Genomic DNA, 22,823 nt, shown 5'->3' with positions numbered 1-22,823 from the left:
GGTGCTAGTCTGTCTTCGTGTAACACGCTCTGGCTCCCTGGCAGCTGAGCCATGCCATATTCAGGCCTCTTGCCCATGTAACTCAGTCTCGTTTACACGACCAAGTGAGGACTCACATCACTAAAGCTCTCTCTCAGTCTCTGCAGCCTCCTGTGCCAGTAAACTGGGCGTTTGTCTCACTGCCCTCCATACAACAAAATTTTGCCTTATTTGTGGCATCTTACCTTCCATGCAAAATATTGGCTTCCTTCAGGTGTGTGATCAAAGTTAAAATCCTTTGATCTAGAAGCTGATGTTTTATGCTGACTTTAAGTAGAGAGGGGGAAAAGGCGGGAGCAGGCTTCTAAGTTTGCATGTAGACATCTAAAATAAGAGAGAGCTCCAACCTTCCGAAATGCTGACCTTGCAGCAGCTACTCCTGAAGTCAGAGAGATTTAAGTCCTCTTTTCCCCCATTCACCCTTTTGGTCAATGTGCACAATAGCACCTGGGAAATGCCTGTAAAACCCTTGACCAAGTGGCTTGAGCTTTACTACCCAGCCCTATGCCCCAGCTTTTAAGCCAGCATAGCCTCATAGCTCTTAACACAGATTCCTCGAACATCATTTCCAAAACACTTGAAAGGGATTGGCTCGCCTGGAACAGACAAGGCTCCCTCACTGTGGAAAAGAAAGATCAGAGCAGATTCCCACCTGCCCTCTTAGTCCATGAAATGCCCATTTTATCTTATTGTGCAAGTTATTGGACTAGGAGACCAGCACCCAGCAATGTACTTGTCGAGCCATCAAAGGCCAGGCTGTTGGCACTTGCCAAGTGCAGCGTAAAATGCAGCACAGCAAGGCAGGATCGACAAGAGATTTACACATTGCTTATCAGAACAAAACACCTACTAAAAGCTTGCAGGGATAGAAGCGGCTTAATGGGAAAACAGAAGAAGTGAACAAATAGTTGAGCCAGCTGATTGACGCACAAATGACGCAGAGCACTGCACACATTTATACACATTTACTAGTTTTGGAAGGGAGATCCTCTAAGTAACATAAAGATGAGACAATTTTTACAGAGTTTATATTAGAGTGGGAGGATATAGCAATAAATTTAATATTTTTTTCTTCATGCTCTGAAAACTGGGGATGACTTTGGCAGCAAGGGAGGCTAGATCTGCTAAAAGACCATTTGCACATAGCAAGGTCAAGTATTTTTAGCCTGCAGTTCTTGTCAGCTTTGGGATGCGACCCTAGCATTTCTTCTCCTCCTCTTCTGAGCCCAGCCTATAATTTAAAACTTTGTTATTAACAAAAATATTGACAGAAACATTTCTTCTTCTGTAAAAGTTCATTATTAACGTGCAAGAAACCACTATAAAAAAAAATGCACTGAAATGTATTTGTATGGTATAAGTGAGGACAAAACTTAGATGCTGGAAAAAAAGTGAGAATATTTATAATATTATGAGATCTACCAAAGTTCAGGGCCAAGAGGTCTCTTGTAGAAATTTGTTTTTATCCTTCCAGGAATTGCTGTCTTAAGTCAAAATTCCCACATGATTAAACAAGTAGACAGAATTTCCCTGGAAAGGTTTTAGGACCTATACCTGTCTCCATCACTGCTGAACAGATACCGCCATGGAATCATAAAAGATATAAAGTGTCACAAGTTAATTTTAACCCTTGATTAGGTCTGGAATTAATATTGCGGCATTCAGCTTTGATTATTTACAGTCAGATTAGCTCAATTGTCACCAAAGCCAGCAGAGCTATATGAGGAACAAATATATAAGAGCATCATAACTGAAGAAGTACTCATCTTGTACTCAATTACTTCTCCTGGTAAATGAAATCTACTGAATAAAATATTATGTGAGTATAAATAGAATCTCTATCATTTTGCTGAAAACAAAACAAGAAAAATATTAAAAAATGGGAAAACAGGTAAAATACAAGAACTCAGGCTGATACAATGATGGATATGAACCTACGAAGTATTAGAAAAATCTGATGCTTTCTGCTCTTTTTGGAATGCAAGCCATCACCCAAAAGAAAGAAGAGCAACTAATGAAAATGTAAGCAGAGGTTGAGCTTCCATACAAAAGAAATTTGGAGATAAACGCGGTCTTAAGAAATTCATGCTAGCCAACTAAGTAAATAGAATCACTCTAAAAGTTCACAAATCTGCCCCAGTTCATACATCTGTCCTAGTTGCTTGCTTCTTAAGTTTACTTAGAAAAGAATTCTACTGACTTAATGACAGCAAACAGCTTCTCTTTCAGTCTGGATCTGGGATCTGAAAGACAGATTGAAATAACAAGAACAGAAGCAGCATAAAATGATCACATATCAAGAGAGTCCTTTACCTAACGTGACATGTTTCAGACTGCTCTCAGACAAGTAGGTGGCTTGCTTTTATCTTTGTGCAACACGAACTGTTTTATAACAAACATTTATTGTCTTCAAGTTTCTCCAGTTCTGTCTTTAATTCCAAAATGCTATTTTTTTTGCCCCTAAACTGAACAAACCACGGTGCTGGGTCAAATGCTTCTACAGTTAAGACCAGTGCTAAGCGGAATAAGTTTCAACAGCAGCAGGATTTGGTCTGTAGGTTCAGGCTGCATGCTTCAGTATGTTTTGAAATGAAGTATAGCATTTATTATCAAATGTCACTCATCTACATATTTAAAAACGGGGACTTATAATCAATCTGTTTTAGCCTTATCACTTGTGGGTTTTTGTTGCTGTTTTTGTGTTGTTTTTTTTTTTTTTTGTTTGTTTTGTTTTGCAGGAGCAGTTCAACATCATGCAAGAACATGTTTATTTATTGGATAGGAAGAGCACTGTACCACATACAAAGCACAGGTGAGACAGAACAGAATTACTTCCAAGTTAGAATTTTCCTTATGTGAGCATGCAAACACATCACCTAATCTTTGCATAGGAAATATAAACCTAAATTCTAAGTAGCCGGAACTTAGGTTTTACTTCTCCTCATACACATACACCTCTCTTTCTGTCATTCTTAAAAAAATAATTGATGCAATCCTCTTCTGTTTCTACACACAGCCATCACATACTGCATCAGTGAAACTCTCTCCAACTTTATTCACATCTCATGTGAATTACTTTCCATTTTGTGTTGTCTCCTTTTTTAAAACAAAAATGAGATAACAACATGTACCTTCCTTGTACTGACATTCAACATCTGAATAACAGAAGTCAATTGGAACTTATGTAATGGAAGTGAATTGGAACTTGCACAATACTTACTGTTAGCAGGTTAATTAAATCCATATTAGGCTCTAAGTGATGAGAGGCAGTTTGCAGGGAAACCAGTTCGCTCAAGGTGATGGAAAGCTGCTGCATTTTCACTATGTTTACTTTATTTTCATCTATCCAGTCAGGAAAAATGACGTGGACAGCAATCAAGTCTTTCAAATGAACTCCTAAAATAGGAATTTTGAAGCCAACACAGTCAGCAAAAGCCTTGCGGTAGTTGCAGTAGTTTCCATTGGAAGAGACCAGCTCTGTCATTTCGTTCCAGTCCTACAAACAGCCAGAGAAGCAAGTCCCTGTGAAAGCATTCATAGCATTTCCTTAATCTGTTTTAAATGAGCATAACTCATGGCAGGGTGTTGACAGTGTTAATTTCTTCCCCAGCACGGGCAATCAAGCAGAGATCTCTGTGAGCTGATCCTTCTCCACCGAGAGAAACCCAACCAAAGTGCCTTTTAGGATGCCCTGCCATGATCCAAATATTGTGCTGGTGAGACCTGGACTGCAGAACCCATCAGACCTCCAAGAGGGGATGTTCTGCTCAATATGTTTTTTATTCTGGAGTCCACCATACCTTTGTGACTTCTGAAGACAGATGAGAATGAGTCTCTTTCAGGCGAGAAATAGAGCTGTGGCTGAGACCTCCCACAACTGCCATCAGTGTGTTGAAGTTCTGGAGATGAAGGAGCTTCTGCAGGAGAGATTGATCGTGAAAAATTAAAAATAAAAGAAATACATGTGGCAGCTATCCAGTATCACACAAGACAAGCTAAAGTAGACATCCTACCACGGATAAATCAGAAATGACTAAACCAAGGGATGTAAGGGAATGGTTCAGCGTTTATTTAATTGGATTGGCTCCACAAGAAACTCACAATAGTGACAGTTGACAACTAGAAAACAACAAAGAAAAAATACATTTTATAGTTTAGTCTGCTAATTTAAAAATGCAGTCATACCACACCTGAATAAAAACCTAGCAATTATGTTGAACAGGCTGTTCACTGGGGAAACAGCACAAAGAGCAATCAGTTCAGTTTTCTGCAATCTCTATTTTTATTATTGCTTTATATTGGAGAAAGAAGACTAATATACAAGACTCACCTGTGCAACATTGATAAACTTTGTGATTACTTCTGCCCTTTGCTGAGGTGTTGGCTTGCTGAGAACCATGAGCTGGACCCATTTGGAGATACCATTAAATAAAGCGATAGACCTCTCCAAAGTAGGATTGTTCTCCAAGCAGCCATGGATCACATAGCTTTGGTAGTCTGTGAACTAACAGAAGAAAGGCATTTTCAGTAAAATGATGGACAACTTAAGAATCAAAATGAAACTCTAATATTTATTTATTTTTTCCCTTTAAAGCTCCACTTATTTAGAAAGAAACTGAGACTCAGGATCAGTAGACCCTGCTACACTTTCTTAAAAGTATTTTTTCGTCTTATTTTTATTACTTAATGTATAACTTCTGCTCTACCTATTCTATTATAGTTACCACTCTCCTTTCTCTCTTCCCAGCCCTGTCCATATATTATTTTTTTTAATAGGTAAGCCCAAAGACAAGATTCAGACTAATCATCGTCTACAATTACATAACTTTTGGAAAACACTTTAGTCTACCCTGCAAAAATAAGTGGCACTGTTACTTTTCTAAGCAGATTCCAGATCACCTGGACTCATTGACACCTCCACATAAATGCTAGTTGTTTCTCTGCAGCAGCTCTCAGTTGCTCTGCAAACTGGGTCAAAGATCCTGGGCTTGTTTTTCAAACTCTGTATTCTGATGTCTGCCCTTACTTTATTTCCTGGAAATGCACCATTTTTACAACATTTTTGTTACCTGTCTCAAGCAAATAGGCAACACAACTTCAAACTAATTCTTCACATTACAGGGTAGTATAAGATTAGTTAACTCTAACTGGTTGCAGAGAAACATCTGAGCTAGCAAAATTCAAGCAGAAAAATTAACTCACAATTAAAAAAAAATCAACAAGAAAAAAAACAAAATATATTGCAGGTCTGAGTCATCTTTCTGGAATTCCCACCGGAATTAAAATATATCTTAAATGTATTTAGAAATCCAATCCTTTTGTTCTTGTCCCTTTACCTTTGAGGTTAGCTTTTCACAGATCACTACAGGGTGTTTTCCTATGATTTGAAGCCTCGAGTAATAAACCTTTGAACATTATTAAAGGATGTCAAAAGAGACATTCTATTTAGATTGGTCTTAACTCCTCCTTGATTTCTTTTTCCTTCCTCTATTGAAACTAACAAATAAACAAAAAACATATTTTTCTTAGTTTTGGATCTTGATTTCTTTCATGAAAACACTTTAAAAAAATCTCATATTTTTGCAGAAGACAACTTATCTTGGGAGCTTACAGCTTCCATTTGCCACCAGATACAGTAGCATCATGTGCCCTTTTCAGATAGACATTTTCAAGCAGAAATCAGCATTTCTGTTGGCATTTAGGCTACTCATTTGTTTTGCCTTAGTCACTGCTGTCATTCTTATCCATTTTTGCCTCTTGCTTATGTACAATCCTGTCTGGAAAAGCAGCAATTGTATCTGAATTTTCCTCAGTACCAATATCTATCTTCTCCAATACTGGAACCATAGAGGTCTTCTAGATTTGTTCTAACTGCAAACAACCATTTTTATCAAGCCATACAAGACAGAGATCATCTAGAAAATGAAAGGCCACAGAAAAGAGCCCAGGGTAGAGGCATGCACAGATATCTTAAATGTATCTGAATGATGCCTACATTATTTATATTGAGGTAATACACACATTTAGTAATTCCAGGCTCTATTCTATAACAAACACACCTCATCAGGTGTGTGATCAGGCAGTCTTTGAATGTCAGGAGCATCAGGCTGATGCAACAGCAGACGTGGAAATACATTGATGAGGAAATAGAGAGTGTGGGAGGACAGGGGATCACCCGAGCCCTAAGAACAGGAGGAAAGGGAATTTGTGCAGTCTTTCAAGACCCAACTCAGTAAGGCCCTGAGGAACGTGGACCCAACTCAGAGCTGACCCTGCTTTGGGTATGGGATTGAGTTAGAGGCCTCCTGAGATCTTTCCAACTTGAATTATCCTCTGATGCTAAGCTGAAAAATGAAAGGACAGTTTCTGAAGCAGTTGGGAGTGAAGGGAGTCTAGAGAAGTGCTATATACATATTTCAGTCTCTTCAAAAATTATGAAGTGCAAAGATTCTGCTGTTTCCTGAAAGGAAATTAACTGTTTTCTGCAGAGGAAAAAAAAAAACAAAAACGCACCTGAATATTTTGAGCAATAACATGAGCTTAATCAACTACTGTGACACATGGCTGCAGTAGCTTTTAGCAGCAATTTTCACCCAGAATTTCTGCACAAAATTGAATTCTGTCACTAAAATCATCAGTCATGAAAAAGATTAAGGAAGTGCTGCTGCAGCCGTGGCTATGTACATCATATGAAGGATTATAAAGATTAACGACACTGAAATGTAAAAAAGTCGTGTTAAACCATATGAACACTCTCTTTAAGGACACGCTCCTAATTGCAAGTGACAAAGTTGTGGGCTTCTTACAGAAATTCTCCGAAAAGATTTATGCTCCAGAAAAGTGAGATGTTCAGCCAGCTCAATGGGCTCCAGATGATCAAACAGCAGGCAGGCTTTTCCTTTCTTGGAAATCTTCTTCCTCTGTGTAACTCTTCTCATCCAGTCATAGGAAGGACTGCAATGGAAAAATAGGCACAATTCTCATTGCTTTTTGGGTACAAGTGAGTGTAGCCTACAGTTTGCATAAAATTTTCAAGAGACAGATCATGACTTTTCTGAGCTGTGACATCCAGCACATAACAAACACTCAGAGTAAGATACGTTCAGGTGTGCAATAGGGGGTAAGGAACTCAGGGCACTCAGAGGTGCTACTGCAAATGATAAATGATAGAAGGCTTCTATAGAAACAAAAGGACAACATATTCTTCTCTATGGTACAGGAAGCTGTAATTCAAAAGTGCCTTGGGACCAGAATAAAAATAAGTAACACAAAACTCTGATTAAGAAAAAGAAGACTTGAATAACATCAAAGATTATTTTTTACTGTGTAAGACCACAAGTCCATGAAACAATATAACAGCAGAAACACCGTCAGTCAAACAGCTACCAAAACAGTATGGAGTTTGTGCATCAAAAGGTTAATCATTTACTTGCGAGCAATGGAATGATTCGTACCCAAATACAGTAAAGGCACTTCACAGAGTGGAAAGTGGTTGCTAACTTAATATTTTAAAATGAAGATTTAGGAGCCTGCATTTATGTGATTTCACTGGCATTGTTCTTGCAGAAAATCTTGCAACCCTCACTGAAATTAGTTGTCCTTCCAGATTACTATCACATTTTTTTTAATAAAGAAAAAGAAAAACACACAACATTCTGAATATGTCACTATTTAGAAGAAAATCTACAATATCACATGAGATATGGAAACCTGCCTGGCTATGTTTAAAAGGTAACTTTTGGGAAGTCATGGAAATAGTAGTGTAATCACTTTGATGCAAAAAAATCACACATGTTGATGCTAAAGATTATCCAGTTAAATCATAGAAAAAAGAACACAGAAAGGCATTGGCAAAATTAAAAAGGTTTCAGATGCAAGAATAAAAATGCTTCCATAGGAAAATACAAAATTTACGTGATGTGCCAGTCTCTGCATTGCTTGTCATTCTATATGAAAAGTTACAAGAAAAAAAGTAATTTAATTAGCATTAGCTTTTTCAATAGTCAGGAAAATGATTTCTTTATCATTTATATTAAATACTTATGTATAAATAAGTCTTCTCTTTACTGTGACACTACAACTAGAATTTCAATTTTTAATTGCTTCAAATTTAGAAGATGAGAGGGTTTTTGTAAATGATTATTTACTCTCTCAAGAGCTGGATGGCCCTTAATATTTTTATGTTTTGCACAAAATAGGAATTCTGCTGTTACAGAGAATAGAGAGAAAGATGGTGAAGCTCATGACATCCTTACATGCTGGAGATATCAATAAGATGGATGTGATCCTCGTAGCCGAGCTGGCTGGCTAACTCTCGAAACTCTTCAGTCAAGCGAATCAGTCCAAGATCCAAGTTAAATTCTGCAGGAAATTCCAAAATCCAGTATCTGAAATCAACAGAAAGTGGTTTAGACACCGAGGGATTTAGGTGTAATATTCAGTGGCTGCGCTGGTATACTCACATTTTAATCAATAGAACTTAAGAATATTTGAGACCCACTGGCTTTAGGGCAGAGAGGGTGGACTACCCCAGTCTGTTGATGTTGTACTTCTCTCTGACACTGAAGACAAAGATTCCAGACTTTAAAAATAAAAAGTCACAAAACTGGTAAAAAAGGTTTCACCTCCAACTCTCTCAGTAGCTGAATCAATAGGCTCAAATAACTCCAAAATATTCAACCAATGAAAGGATCGGTGGCATCACGCAAAAGGCACTTTATCATCTAATTTCCTTCAGCTAACTCACCAGAGCACAACACAGCAGCATTCTGTTGAAATGCCAGATTAAAGTGATGCATGGGGTGACACACACAAAAGGCACCCACATGTGCCCCGATTCGCACTGCCAGGGCACCCAGATGACACTTGCAATTATCCCTTATCTAGAGGGAGACACTGTGCTCAGAAAAAGTTTTTCCAGGGAAATTAAAATGTGAATTTAAGGGGCAGCTCTACCATGCAAACAAGATCACTCCTCTGCTGTTTAAGAGAGCAGGGAAAAAGGCTTCATCAGTCCTGCTTTCAGTACTCTTCTCCCCTTCCTTGGCAGTGATATAATTTAGTCCAGAGGAAGGAAGAAAGAACATTCTTTTTCTTCAAAAAGAAAAAGAAAAGAGAAAGAGAAAAGAAAAAGAAAGAAAAAGCATATTTCCATGGTTTAGTTTTAAACTTTAGAAAAACAAATTACAATAATAGTATCTGCAGCAGCATAAAAACAGAGGCATGCCTACCTCATGAAATAGCAGATTTTTAATCTGAATTCATTGCAGTTCTCCCCACTGGCATCTCTATATGTAGACTAGTTAAAGAAACCTTTGCGTGCCTTGATTCGGTAGTGTTGTTTTTATCTATAGCAGTCTGTGACTCTACACTAGCTGAATAAGAAACGGTATTAAACTTCTAGAGGTAACTACAGCATACCCTGATATTTCATTCATTTTCACAACATCTTAGGACAGAGAACATTTATTGGCTGCTATTTTGGTTTTTGCCCTAGCAAAAATGCCTCTATTACACTATTCTGAGTACTCTGCTGAACAGTTTTGAAGACATGTGGGCACTTAGCGACCACTGTAGTTCATACTAGTCCACTGCCAGCCTGCCAGCATATATTTGAAAAGTTATCTTGGCAACATTTTTCCATCTATTCAAAAAAAGCATGCCTCAGCAAACTTGTACTTATGGAAAAAGTCTACAACCAATAGCAGAAGAAAGCTCCCAGATTTCCACCTCCTAGTGTGAAAAAAACAAACAAAAAAAACAGCTCTGTTTGTCAGTAATTAACTGACATTTTTTATATGCATTCACAGAAGCAATCTGCTTTCAACATTGTAATGCTGACTTGCAAGACTTCCTGAAAGGATATGTGGACAGAAGCTTGCCAGCAAGCTCTGTGGAAGGCAGGTACCAGCGGTGCATTAGAAGAAAGGTTCTTGGCAAATGGCTGGAGCACTGATTTCCTTTGTCATCTGCAAAAGAGCAACAAGTGAATTAACAACTCATGAACAGAGAGGAGCTGGTATTCTTCGAGTGGAGATAGAAGGTATAAAAAGTGAAAATGTTAGGTGATTATCTACCAAATAGGTAGGAAACAAAAGCAAAGCACACAAATGCTCATTTAGGCATAAATATTGCTAGGTTGTAGTGCTGGGTATTTAAAAGGAAAAGAAAATCTGAGACGATAACAGACCATAGCTAGAAAAATGGAGCATGGACAGCACTAAATGAAATGTCATACAAGAAGACTGACAGTAATCCAAAGAACAAATCCAAAGCTAGTCCACTGAAAGGGCAGGGAGATGGCTTATCGAAAACAACTTACAATATTTGTTTTATTGCAGCTTTAAACAGTCCAATTAAATATTGGACTGTTTAAAAAGGGGATCTGCCTCAAGGAATTCAATTTCAAAGCAACATCTCAGGTCTGGAGGTGCTGGATCCTATCTCCAGCTGCCATACAGACCCTTGCATCTCTGCAACATAGCCACTGAGACTACAGGAAGTTACTTCCTGGCAGGCTGGCTGACCATCAGTGCTCCTCATCCACAACCTTAAACTATTTTCTGTCTCTTTCAATAGACAATAGTCAATATGTGTGTATGAGATGGGAACCACACACAGATTTACAGTTGTCAAGAGAGTGTGTATACAAGGGAGAGAGGCTTGACTTCCAACAGACATCAAGTATATGGGCTCTGCTACTTCTCATTAGTTATCTAGGGCAACAGGCATGATGGTGGTCTACAAAAGTGGGTATACAGGGATGCACTACATTCAGTAGCAAGATCTGGCCCTTAATTATTTAATCTTTCTCACCTTCATACGCTTGTTTCTCTCCACAAAGGAAAAAAAAATACCTCATTCAAATCAAAAGCTGTCCTGTATTTCAAGAGACTTGAAATGTAGCTTTGTGAATTAAGGCCCCATTTCAAATCATTTAAGCACATCCATGAACTCATCTGGCTGCAGGGTGACATATGTCATGATTAATGGTGCTGTGGGTCAAAGTCCATTTCATCACTTCTTTCCCTCAGACCTGGTATATCATATTTTAATAAGAGTAGAAAGATTACATGAGCCTTAAGTCATATTATTTCCAGTTATTGCATGATGATTTGGAAAACCTTTCAGAATAACAACTGGTCAGAAAAGCAGCTGTGTAACCACTCAAGACAATGCCAGAAATAACTCCTTGAATAATTCAACTAAATGCTTGTGCTGATCAAGGTCAGCACTTTTAAAACCACTATACCCAATGCTGTGCTTTATCTGTATTAAGAAAATGCAACACAGTATGCATATGCTTAAATATGCATATGCATATTCTGGCCTGTATGATTCTGGGACAAAATGAAACATGGAAAATTTTACAGAACAGAAATGTTGTTTGCCAAGGGAAAGACTGGCTAAATCAGAGAACTGCAGGGGTTATGCTATTAGATGAATTTCAAGAACAACAACAAAGCAAAACATTGAAAACTCCTACCAAACATTTCAATACAAGCGTTCAAAAGTTCATCCAATGTTGCAGCCTTCCCAAGTGTGTTTGACCCCATTGTTCTTTAATCGTTGTCAAAAAATAAAAGACATTTTCACCAAGTGGAAGAATGCTTCTTCAGCTGCACAGCTTTTTCACTTTATTGTTGGTTGCATTCTTAGCTTTCTTTCTTCAAGGAAAATCTGAAAAAAGAAAGTAAAAGAAATCAAAACTATATGACTATATGAAAGAATTATCAGGATGCAATGTTTACAGTTCAGCTCATCTTCTCTGTAAAGTGTTTTTTTCTGCACACAACACAGACCACATGAAAGACTGCGGTAAGCTTTCCTTACGTTCCAGCTTGTGTTTTTAAGTGTTTTCCAATTGTTCAATTGTTTGTCCACTAGCACAAAATAAATCCATGGCAGGGGTCATAAAACAGAAACCAGATGGTAAACGAGGGCATGCATGTACGATGACGCACACTTTGTTCGGGTCATTTTATGTACACTTGATAAGTCACTTCTTGTTAATAACCCTGCTTTCATGTTCAAAGCATAACAATTTGTTTTTCCTAAGGTTACTGGTTCATGGTAGATATCTTTTTATGCTAATGTTCTTAATTGGCACAGACCACATAAAACATTTAATGAAGTCCATAGCAAGCACTAAACTCAGAGGCAATTTTTCAAAGGACCTGAAGATTGATTACTACAGCTTTTAAAATAAAGCTTTCTACAGTTGCTGAACACACACAGAAGGCTGAATGCATACAGAAACTCCTAAACTGTACCATACATCTACTATGAATTTAATTAGCAGATATCCATTTACCTGAATGATGCACAAAGTACTCTCTTACTAGATTTCATAAATTTCCAGGTTAGAATTCAGAATTTTCAGGTTGTATTTAAAGAACTGATAGGACAAGGGGGAATGGTCTTAAACTAAAAGAAGTTAGATTTAGGCTAGACATTAGGAAGAAATTCTTCACTGTAGTGAAGCACTGGAACAGGTTGTCCAGAGAAGTTGTGGGTGCCCCATCCCTGGAGGTGTTCAAGGCCAGGCTGGATGGGGCCTTGGCCAACCTGATCTAGTGGGTGGCATCCCTGCCTATGGCAGCGGGGTTTGGAGTTAGGTATCTTTAAGGTCCCTTCCAACCAGAACCATTCTATGATTCTATGAACTGAAGAAAACAGTAGTTGATGTCTACTTGTCACTAAGCCCAACTGCCTCCTGACCCTTAACAAGTGTTTGAAAAATACCAACAGTAATAAAGTACATGCAGCAACTTTTCCATTAAAAAAAAAATCAAAAAAAAAAAATCCAAGAGTAGAACTGAATCAATTCTTGAAGCAAGACAATACAGGATTTCCAGAAGTTTCTTTTGTGTGGGAATTTGTTGCAAATAACATAACTTTTTAACGTTGGTCAGGCAAAATACTGAAGCACCATATATACCCACTTTAATTCTCCCATAAATACCAAGTTTTGCAAACATGCCATACCACTGACCTCATAACTGCAAACACATTCCTGGTACAACTGGCATCCTTCAACCTCTTTACCAACCCACCCTGCCCCTCTCCCAGATGCCACTGGGCAGTGGCAGCTTTGCTAGCCCTACTGGTGTCATCTCAGCTGGTCAACTTGTACTTATGGTGCCAAAGGCAGGGACAACAAAGCCTTCCAAAGATCCAATTTCTCAGAAAGAAAAGAAAATGCCTTTTTTTTTCCCCCCCCCCCGCAGGCTAGGTCCATACTTCTGAACTGATCATGACCAGACCAGCTCCCAGGTGCCAAGGCCAACTAGCAGAGGTTGTCCCATATCTACTCCAATGAAATCTCTCAGCCTCCCAGAGAGCTGGCACAAGCAGACTACTCATTGCTGGCCTATACTAACTCCCATCTGGACCTGAGATCTACTTAGGAGACCACTAGCTGGTCAGGGACCCTCTAGCGGCACAGGTTATAGCATCCCAGCACAACGTGGACAAGTGTCCCACATTGGTTAATCCTCCACAGACACAGCTTCAGAGGCCTGCAGAGCTCAGGCTGCTCTAAGCATGAAGTGGGATTTTGCTGAGAAGACCTTCAAAATCTACCTTCAAAATCTACCTCCAAGTTGGAAGAAAGCACTTTCTTCTGTTGAAGTTCAGTGGTGGCAAACTCCCACTTGAAGAAACACACACCTCTTTTTCCACGAGTCAGGTAGAACTCCTACTTGCATCTAACTGGAGGAAAACTACTCCTTTCACACAGCAGTACAGAGGTCAGTGCAGTCACCTAAGAAAAATGGGAATGTGAGCTCAGAGTGATCCTTGGCTTTGACGCTTGTCATTGTAGCAGTTGTCCTAACAGCTAGCACTGGGGCTAAGCCAAGCAGCCTCAACCCTTCCTGCTAGAGCTGTGCCATCACACAAGCAACAGAGTTGTCTGATGTGGGCCAGAGAGAGAAGACAGGTTGTTAAGTGTCTCTCTAATCTGCTGGTCAGGCGACACATAGTTACCTAGGTTCAGTTTTTGTTCCCAGGACTGTTTAGGTACTAACAGTGAAAAAAAAAAAAAGTGGAACATTTGCTTCTTTCACATGCTTTGAGGGTTAGCCAGCAGGTAAGTAGTACTTTTCAAAATCATAACTTTGTACTTTGGCACCTAAATCTTGCTAGAATCCCACTTTGGGCATGTCTGTCCTTTTTGACCATACCAGCATCTTTCTCTAAGTGCTTAAGTTAATGGCTTGATTTTTCACCAAGCCAGCTGCCTGTCTCTTTCCTAACAGCATCTGACAGCTTTTTCCAAGAGAAGAAAAAATAAAACAAATTTTAATACTTGCTATTTCAAAATACATTTTTAGTCAGCTCTTTAGAAATAGGATTGAGAAAAGCTATTGCAATTTCTGCCTATCCCTTGAAAACTTATGAGCATGAAATGTAGGAAGGGAAGAGATTTGATCTCTTTTTTTTTGTTTTGTTTTTCATTTTTGCTAGTATTACAATCTCCTATAATATATAGCATAGGATACTATCATTCCTATCTTCTGATGGCAAGTGTTAAAGCAGCAAAATAGCAATCAACAAGTAATGCTCCGTGTAAAATTACAGCGTTGTTTTTTATTTAATTATGACAGCTACTTAACTAGTAGATACCCAGATCCTAATGCTACAGTACCACCCCTCACAAACAGCCTATCTGACCACTAATGGGTTTTATGCTTCTAAAAGAAGGATGTAACATTTCCACTGGAGGAAGAACTGGCTGACTGGGGCTAAGCCATGTATCCACAGCTGAGCCAAAATCACATCTCTTGATTGTACCCTCCAACAACTACAACCACTAACTACATCATTATTTGTGTGATTAAGCGCTGCTGTTCTATTGGAACAAGAAAAGTCTTGTCTATATCGTGCCATAACAGTATCCAGCCACCCCACCAGATCTAGAGATGGATGAGTAAAACACAACTATAAGTTTCACCTACTTAAATTAAATAAATTATATTCTGGTAGTCAATAGTTCAATGCAAGAGAAGTGGGGGAAAACAAAACAAAACAAAACAAAACAACAACAACAACAGACAAGAAAATCATAGCAGAGCTTTTCTACATGTTGTATTTGGTTTACACCAAAAGGTTTTGTAGTGTCAGGGCTGTGGGGGTGGTCTCTGTGATCATAGCACAGCAGCTGCCTCATGTCAGATCAGAGCCAGCTCCAGATGGACCTGCCACTGGCCAGAGCCGAGCCAGGGAGCGATGCTGGTTGGACCTCTGAGAGAGCAGGTTGAAGAAAGGGAAAAGTGTTGTGCAAGAGCAGCTGGCAGAGAGGAGTAATAAATGTAATAGATCCAGCCCTGCAGCCCCCAAGTCAGTGCAGCAGGAGGGCAGGAGGTGCTCCAGGCACGCAGCAGCAGTTCCCCTGCGGCCCGTGGAGAGGCCCCTGGTGGAGCAGACTGTCCCCCTGCAGCCCATGGGTCCCACATGGAGCAGATCACCACGCTGCAGCCCGTGGAGGAGCCTCCGGTGGAGCAGGTGGATGTGGCCTGGAGGAGGCTGCGGCCCATGGAGAGCCCCCACAGGAGCAGGCCCCGGGCCGGAGCTGCAGCCCGTGGAGAGGAGCCCACGCAGGAGCAGGGGGTCTGGGGGGAGCTGCCGGCCATGGGGGACCTGTGCTGGAGCAGTTTGCTCCTGGGGGATGGACCCCGTGGTACGGAGCCGTGTGGGAGCAGTTCTTAAAGAACAGCTGCCTGTGAACAGCCCCCGCAGGCTCAGTTCAGGAAGGACGGAATCCCGTGGGAGGGACCCCACGTGGAGCAGGGGCAGGGAGTGACCGTGAAGGAGAGGTGGAGATGAAGCTTCAGGGACTGACCACAGCCCCCATCAGCAGCACAGTTCTCCTGTGCTGCTCAGGAGGAGGATGTAGAAGAGGGTCAGTGGAGAGGGAAGAGGTGGTTTTAGTTTGCTTTTAGTTCTCACTGCTGTAGTCTGTTATTAGCAGACAATAAATTACATTAGTCTTCCTTATGCTGAGTCTGTTTTGCCTGTGACAGTAACTGCTGAGTGATCGCCCTGTCTTTATCTCAACCCATGAGCCTTTTTTCATCGTTTCCTCCTTCTGTTCTTTTGAGGAGGGGGAGTAAGAGATAAATTGTGGTGGAGTTTCACTGCCCATCAGGGTGAAACCACCACACATAGAAAGAATTAAAAATGTTTAACATACACACAAATAGTTATTTGGAACAGATATCTTTCCTTAGCACTCTCATGCAGTGTAATTGCATTTTGTGTTCAACATTTTGGAAGTCTTAAGATGGCCTTGTGGGCTGTCCTGAGAGATGTGTTTAAAATGAGTGTGCAGGTTGTGAGCTCTTGAGACAGATGCAGTCAGATGTAACGCATTATCTTTTAAAAGAAATAGGGTACACTGCCAGCAAACATGTGGTCTCATGTAAAAGCATCAAATGGTGAGAACACAGTGGGCAACACGCAGTCAAGTTTTAACTGGTGGCTACTGTTATTGCATAACCAGAAGACATCACTTTTACTGCCGGAGGCTACTAAAGGGAGGTCCACACCTAGAAGCTACAGGGGTTTAACTTCATATTAAAACGTCAAGCCAGCACAAATCCCTGTGTGGGCACTTTCACATGGGTTTCACATAAGTTGTATTGGTTGCAGGTGCGAGCAAAACCAGTAAGTTGGGTTTAAATAGGCTTATGTTTGACATACAAGGTAATATTTATTTAGCTAAGTGGAACTAAAACAGCTTTTTAGCCAAGACAAAGTAAATGTAGATGTAGCATTTTCCCCTGTTAATTAAAAGTGGGCTATTTTTCTTCTACTTAGGGACAATAAATAGAGCCACATGTGAACAGTTCAACTTTGACACCAAGGCACCTCTATGGGTCTCAGTTTATCCATAAACTTCCCAGAGACCTGCATGCAGGGGACTCATACTCTTTACAAGATTAGGACATTCTTGAGGGTTTAAGTACACCAGAACTCTCCTCTTCTCCCCCTTCTCCAAGCCTACACAACCCATCAGTGAATGCTTGCATTAAATGGTTTCTACCATGTGGGTGCTGGACAAGAACTGCTAAATGTGAGCAGCTGAACAGGGAAATTGAATCAGTAGCAGTACACAGAAAAAGAAGCTGAGAAAAAAATTGAGAGTCTGATGAGAACGTTTACGGGTGAGCTTCCTTATTATACTTTTCTGCTTTATCTTGTGTTGTTCATGTCCATAACAAGCTCTTCATGACAGACCTCGTCTGCTATCCCACAGATGCAGAAGAGGATCTCACCATGAGGTGCTTTCTTGCACTTAGTCTCCACACATATTAGTGTAATTACCATAATAAGAATCCCAGATGGGACACTTGATGGCTGCAGCTTTGTGTACACAGGTGCAATCCAGACATCTGTTTGGGCTCAATAAGGGTCCTAGTTTGCCTAAGGTTGCCTAATGCATGGTTCCTGAAGTTTACCCACCCCACAAGCAGTTAATATTTTCTTGTAGGTTATCTGTACCAGTTTATTTATTACAGTACACGCAACTCCATCCCTAGAAAACTCTGAGCAAGTAATTTACTTGGTCAAGTTTCTCCAGCTGACACATGCTGAAGATGTGCTAGGCAGGAAAGAGCAGTGACAGTGGACTGTCAGGCAGCCTAATGCCGCTGCTTCTGTCTCAGTCCATGACCTCAAGCATCATATGCAGCTGGCAGCAGGATGGCACATCTGGCCTACCAATGACGCTTTGTCATTTGGCATGGGAACACAGAACAAGGGGAAGATTGTTGCACTGCTCCATGCATGCAGGATATGAGGCTTGGCTGGGGGCAGGGGAGGAATACAATTTAAATATGAGTCTTGGGTACTTCCAGTGTGACTCACCAGTATTCACTCACCTTTGCTACACACCTTCAGGCAGCAGTTATCCAATAAACTGGCAGATCCTTGTTAACTGTCTACACCCTTTTACTTTAATTCACCCTTCATCTGGATCAAAGTGGAACTTCAAAAGGCACTAAACAGAGTGGGATGTCCATGCCTCCGTTGGGGAGTGGACAGGGGGATGGCTAAGTGTATACTTCGGATGAGTGGTTAAAACCAACCTCGTATTAACAACAGACACTGCACAAGGGATGTTAGTGGCTCAACACCTCTAGACGCTCAATGGGATAAAGTATCACCTACTCAGTTTCATTCATCTACCCCAGACCAGTATAACCTCCAAGGTGGGTTGTCCCTCGCTAGCAGCCAAGCACCCACACAGCCATTCACCCACCCCTCATCCCCTGCTATGCATTGTGGGGTGAAATAGGAGGAAAAGGAGTGAGAAAACTCATGGATTGAAATAAAGAAAGGGAAATCACTCACCAATTACTGTCACAGGCAAACAGACTCAATTTGGAGAATTTAACTTAATTTATTCCCAATTAGCACAAATATTTAATTACTGATATGGGTATTAGGAAACAGAAGACACACATTAAAAATCCTTTCCTCCTACTCTCTCAGACTCAGCTTCATTCCAGATACCTCTCCGTTTCCCTTTTTATTGCTGCAGATTACACACAGTCCCTTTAGTGAGGCAATGAGCATTGTGGGAGGTCAGGGTCAGGAGGAAACAGAGCAGTTTCTTTCTGCTGCTCCTTCCTTCTCATTACTGTCCTGTGCTCCAGCATGGGTCCTCTATGGGCTGCAGTCCCTTCAGAGGAGTACCTGTTCCATCACTGGCTTATCCATGGGCCACAGTCCTTTTGGGAAGTACCTGCTCTGCTACAGGGCAGCTACTAATCCTCTGACCCTGTTATTCCCTCTGCTCTTCCCTCTATTTTTCCTGCACCCTTCATCCCTCATACTCTCCATGTTATTTCCCCCTCAACATTTTCAGCCCTTGCTCAGACATTTTCACAGAGGCACTGCCAGCTTGGCTGATGGGCTCAGTGGTGTCCTGTGGTAGGTTCCTTGCAAAGACAGCTGGAGCACCTGTGTCTGGCACAGGGCATCCCCTGGCCTCCTCCCACAGAGGCCTCACCTGCAGCCCCTCTGCTGCCAAGCCTTGCCATTGACATCCAGTACAGTCTCTAAGGGATGAGCGTTTGTGGCCCTAATAGGAAAGTATCAAAGTTACAAATTGCCAGATGTATTTCACTGTGTTCAATTTCGAGAGAAGAGTCCACTGGGCTAATTACTTCAAGTCATTACATATCACCCAATTAACACAGATGGGTGTTGTAAACAATTTAGATGCCTAGACATCCACTCTTCTACAGGAACAGGAGTTAAATGAACAGGACCATAGCTAAGAGACCAAGGAGATATATAGCTCTGCTCATATGCACTATCAAACTATTAGTTCACGTAATGCCTTGTGGAAGTTCATAAATTAGATTATGGGGTACAATATATGCTGACCTAACACAAAAGAGAAGCTTCCAGAAATCATGAGGAATGCTAATGGACAGTCACACGACCAAATACTTTAAGTAATCAGAAAGTCACTTGATTAAGGCTTGAGCTGCTTAAGCAGTGTTTGTTCAGCATTCCTACCTCTTACTGTGAAATATAACCAAGATTTCTGAGACAATTAAAAAACAAACAAAAACAGGTTTCCTCATATATAAGACACACAAAATAATAGATAACTTGATAAATGGATTTCTGAAAAACAAAGCTTTCATTCTCAATTGTAACTTTAGTGTTATGCAATGATATCTTGTATAATCAATTCTAGTTATCTACCATACTTCAGCTTTTTTCCCATCCATTTCTATACTTGCTTCCTCAATTTATTGTGTTGGCATCTGTCTCTGTAACTGTAAATCCAGCTAATAATGGCAGTAAAATCTGAACATACATCCCTGAATTATCTAATGTATTATTATAGTATTTACTTCCACTTTACATAGGTCAAGGTAATACAATTACCCAGGAATGCATCAAGTTCAAAGAAAGATCCAAAGGAGGACTTTAGTTCATCTTCACAAAGAGGGAAACTTCTAGTCATACTTCTCAGGAGATTTGTCATAAAAAAAGTGTTTTGTTATTCCCAGTAAAGCAAAAATAAAATTACAAATATAATACATTAGATCAACATATATGACATCAGAGGAAGCAGCCCTTCTGAGAATATTTGCCCTTCAGACATGTTAGAGTTCTTCACCACCACAGGACAACCCATCAAGAGAGAACAGCTAACAGCAATAAGAGTTCATATACTCCTTTATCCTAATTCATTTTTTTCAGAAAATGAATCAATAAACTATCAATAATTCTTGTGAGTTATGCTACTGCTTGTAAGCCTTAAGAGAAACTCTTGGCAATTACCTTTATTATTCACAAACTTCCTTATAGCTCTTTTACAGTCTTTCACAGAATGAATCTGGTTTGTTAACCTAGTCAAGCCAGGGGGAAAAAAAACACAACACCTTATCAGGATCTACTCTTGACTGGTTATACTGCTTTATGCTTTTAATGAGACTGGTTTCACTTTTCCCAAGAGAAAACATTTTTTAAAGCTATTTTAAAACACACATGGGGAAATAATCAACTCTTCTGTTCTGAAAGACACAGAGTCAGTATATTCATTTCTGTATATCTGTAGAAAAGTATTTTAATATTTTATTATCATTTACTATTGCTAGCTTTATTCCTTTAAAGCCAAGCTAGAAAAATCAGACATTTATTATTGGATTACTAAGAAATCCCAGGCCCTGTTTGCCTAGGTCTTCTGACATGCTCAGTGTGGAGATATCCTTTTTCCTTCACAAGCTAATTTTTCTCTTATTTTTAACTAAGCCAAAATTCTTGTATAGTAGTATAGTCCTGGAGCAGTGTCTTTTGTGAAGCTGTTAAATCCCTCAAGACTTACGATAGTTTTAAGAGTAAACACTACTCCCAGTTTCACACTAGTTTTCAATCAATTTTAAGGCAAAGAGAATTATAAGAGCCTCTAACTTCTAATATATCCCAGTAATTTTCTTATCAAAGCTTTTGTTTGATAAACCCATGGCTTCCAAATCGATTTTCCCTTGGAAGAAGCTTTATCCCTTCATATAATTCTGTAACTTCCAGTTATATCCTGTCGCAGACTATACATCCTAGGCATACTACATCCTAGGCCCACACTGACAGCTGCATTGCAGACTGTATATATACATATAATGCCCATGCATTATTATGATACCACAAGAATTACAGCCATGTATGGAGTTTCTCAAGCACTTAAAACTCCTCAGAATTGTGCTGGTCATGCAAAATGTGGACATTATTGCTAAGTGTCCCAGAAAGTGAGATGTTAAAACATATTGCCCCTTCCCTCCTCCACCTCTGCAGCTATGTTGTATCAAGAAAAGATACCCATAGTCACAGATACCAACGAAGAGAGACCTCACCACCTACCACCTATCTGCCATTGTTTCCAGCATCAACGACTGTATCTAATTTCTCACACTTTCTGGTTTCTGGCATTTCCCCAGCTGAAGAACAACCGGTTACTTTACAAAAGCAAGGGCAATGCCTTGTGAAGAGGGGTGGTTAAGCGCATGTTTGTTTTCCTCTTCAGCCCCATTATCCCATACCTTACATCTCTCCCCATGAATTCGCAACCTGTACCCATGCCAGTGTGAGATCAATCAAAACATGGGGTAACTTCAGAAATATCTCGACCACATGTTTATGGCCTGGGAAGTACTTATCAGTGTAGTAAATAGAAGGCAATTGGCAAACTGGCAAAACAATAAAGGCAGGAAGAGGCTTTCAGAGACTTAGGTAATGGGAAGCTGGATGTCTGGGATGGAGCAAGACAGAGTTAAAAGGACAGAGGGGCAGGAGAGGACTTTGGCTACTTTTCCTCATTTGGCTGTTATGGTGTATTTCTACTGGAATGATCTTTCGTTTTCCCTTTGATGAATGTAGAAAACAGTTCACATGTAACTGCTATCTCTCCACAGATGTGCTAATAGGTCCCAGACAAGGTGAGAAGACTGGACCAGTTGCTAATGATCAGTAACCCTTCTTTCTCCCTGGTGGCAGCACCCCATTCGATTGAGAGCAATTGCTTTTTAAAGAGAGAATGCAAGTTAAAATGGTACACTAGAAGACAGCAACAGACACACATGACAGCAGAAGGAGTTGCTGCTCCATCCTAGGAACTCGTGAAAATTGCCAACTACTGCACACTCACATGAATCAGGGATGCTTGCCTTGCACAGTGCTGTGGTTTTGCATCTGCAGAAGTTGCCGATGACTCAGAGCTCACAGGCAAGCAGGCATGTAAAAAGCTGGTAGAATAAAAACACAGCCTGGAGGTCAGGAGAGATCCAGCATCTTTCTTTGCCAAATTCCATGAGCAGAAATACTCGAGCAGTTCCTTACGTCTCGGTATTTTCAATGAGTTTCCCCTGAGAAGAAGTGTAAACAATGGCAGGCTTCTGACTTCTTAGTGATGCAGAGAGAATATTTTAAACACAGACATACAGCGTTTCTTAAATCAGTTCACAGGTTTTTAAAATAGTAAGCCTCCCAAAGAGAAAAGCAGAGGAGAGACTATTTGCATTTTCTAGTGTGTCTGATCAGACTTTGAACTTATTTTCAGAGGTAACAAAGCAACCGTCAGTTGGCTGACTAAACCTTGTCTCCTTACTAAGCTGTTGACTAAGAAACACACATTGGTTAGCACTATCCTAGATCCTATGAAGACAAGGAGCAAACTTCTCAAACTGTTTATTATAACACAAGAAGTCTACAGGGCACAGGATATGAGAACAGCGTCACCACGGTTAATGGCTATATCCAAGCTT

At 40.2% G+C, this 22,823-nt stretch overlaps 1 protein-coding gene across 3 annotated transcripts in view; it reads right to left on the bottom strand.

The window, feature by feature from the left end:
- RASGRP3 (RAS guanyl releasing protein 3) overlaps positions 1-22,823 on the bottom strand; it is a 62,518-nt gene that overhangs the window by 21,807 nt on the left and 17,888 nt on the right. For all 3 annotated transcript variants that reach the window (XM_040551518.1, XM_040551517.1, XM_040551519.1), the window contains exons 2-9: positions 11,525-11,718; positions 9,905-10,007; positions 9,270-9,332; positions 8,295-8,426; positions 6,846-6,993; positions 4,370-4,543; positions 3,840-3,956; positions 3,260-3,535 (exon numbers count right to left, since the gene is read on the bottom strand). In XM_040551518.1, the coding sequence (XP_040407452.1) occupies positions 3,260-3,535; positions 3,840-3,956; positions 4,370-4,543; positions 6,846-6,993; positions 8,295-8,426; positions 9,270-9,332; positions 9,905-10,007; positions 11,525-11,594 (1,083 nt within the window). In that variant the 5' untranslated portion in view covers positions 11,595-11,718. The remainder of the gene's footprint in view (positions 1-3,259; positions 3,536-3,839; positions 3,957-4,369; positions 4,544-6,845; positions 6,994-8,294; positions 8,427-9,269; positions 9,333-9,904; positions 10,008-11,524; positions 11,719-22,823) is intronic.

Source organism: Cygnus olor, chromosome 3, assembly GCF_009769625.2.
Source record: "Cygnus olor isolate bCygOlo1 chromosome 3, bCygOlo1.pri.v2, whole genome shotgun sequence".
In the NCBI taxonomy this organism is placed as follows: domain Eukaryota; kingdom Metazoa; phylum Chordata; class Aves; order Anseriformes; family Anatidae; genus Cygnus; species Cygnus olor.
The sequence above is the reverse complement of the archived record's forward strand: the minus strand, read 5'-3'. Positions and strand labels throughout refer to the sequence as shown.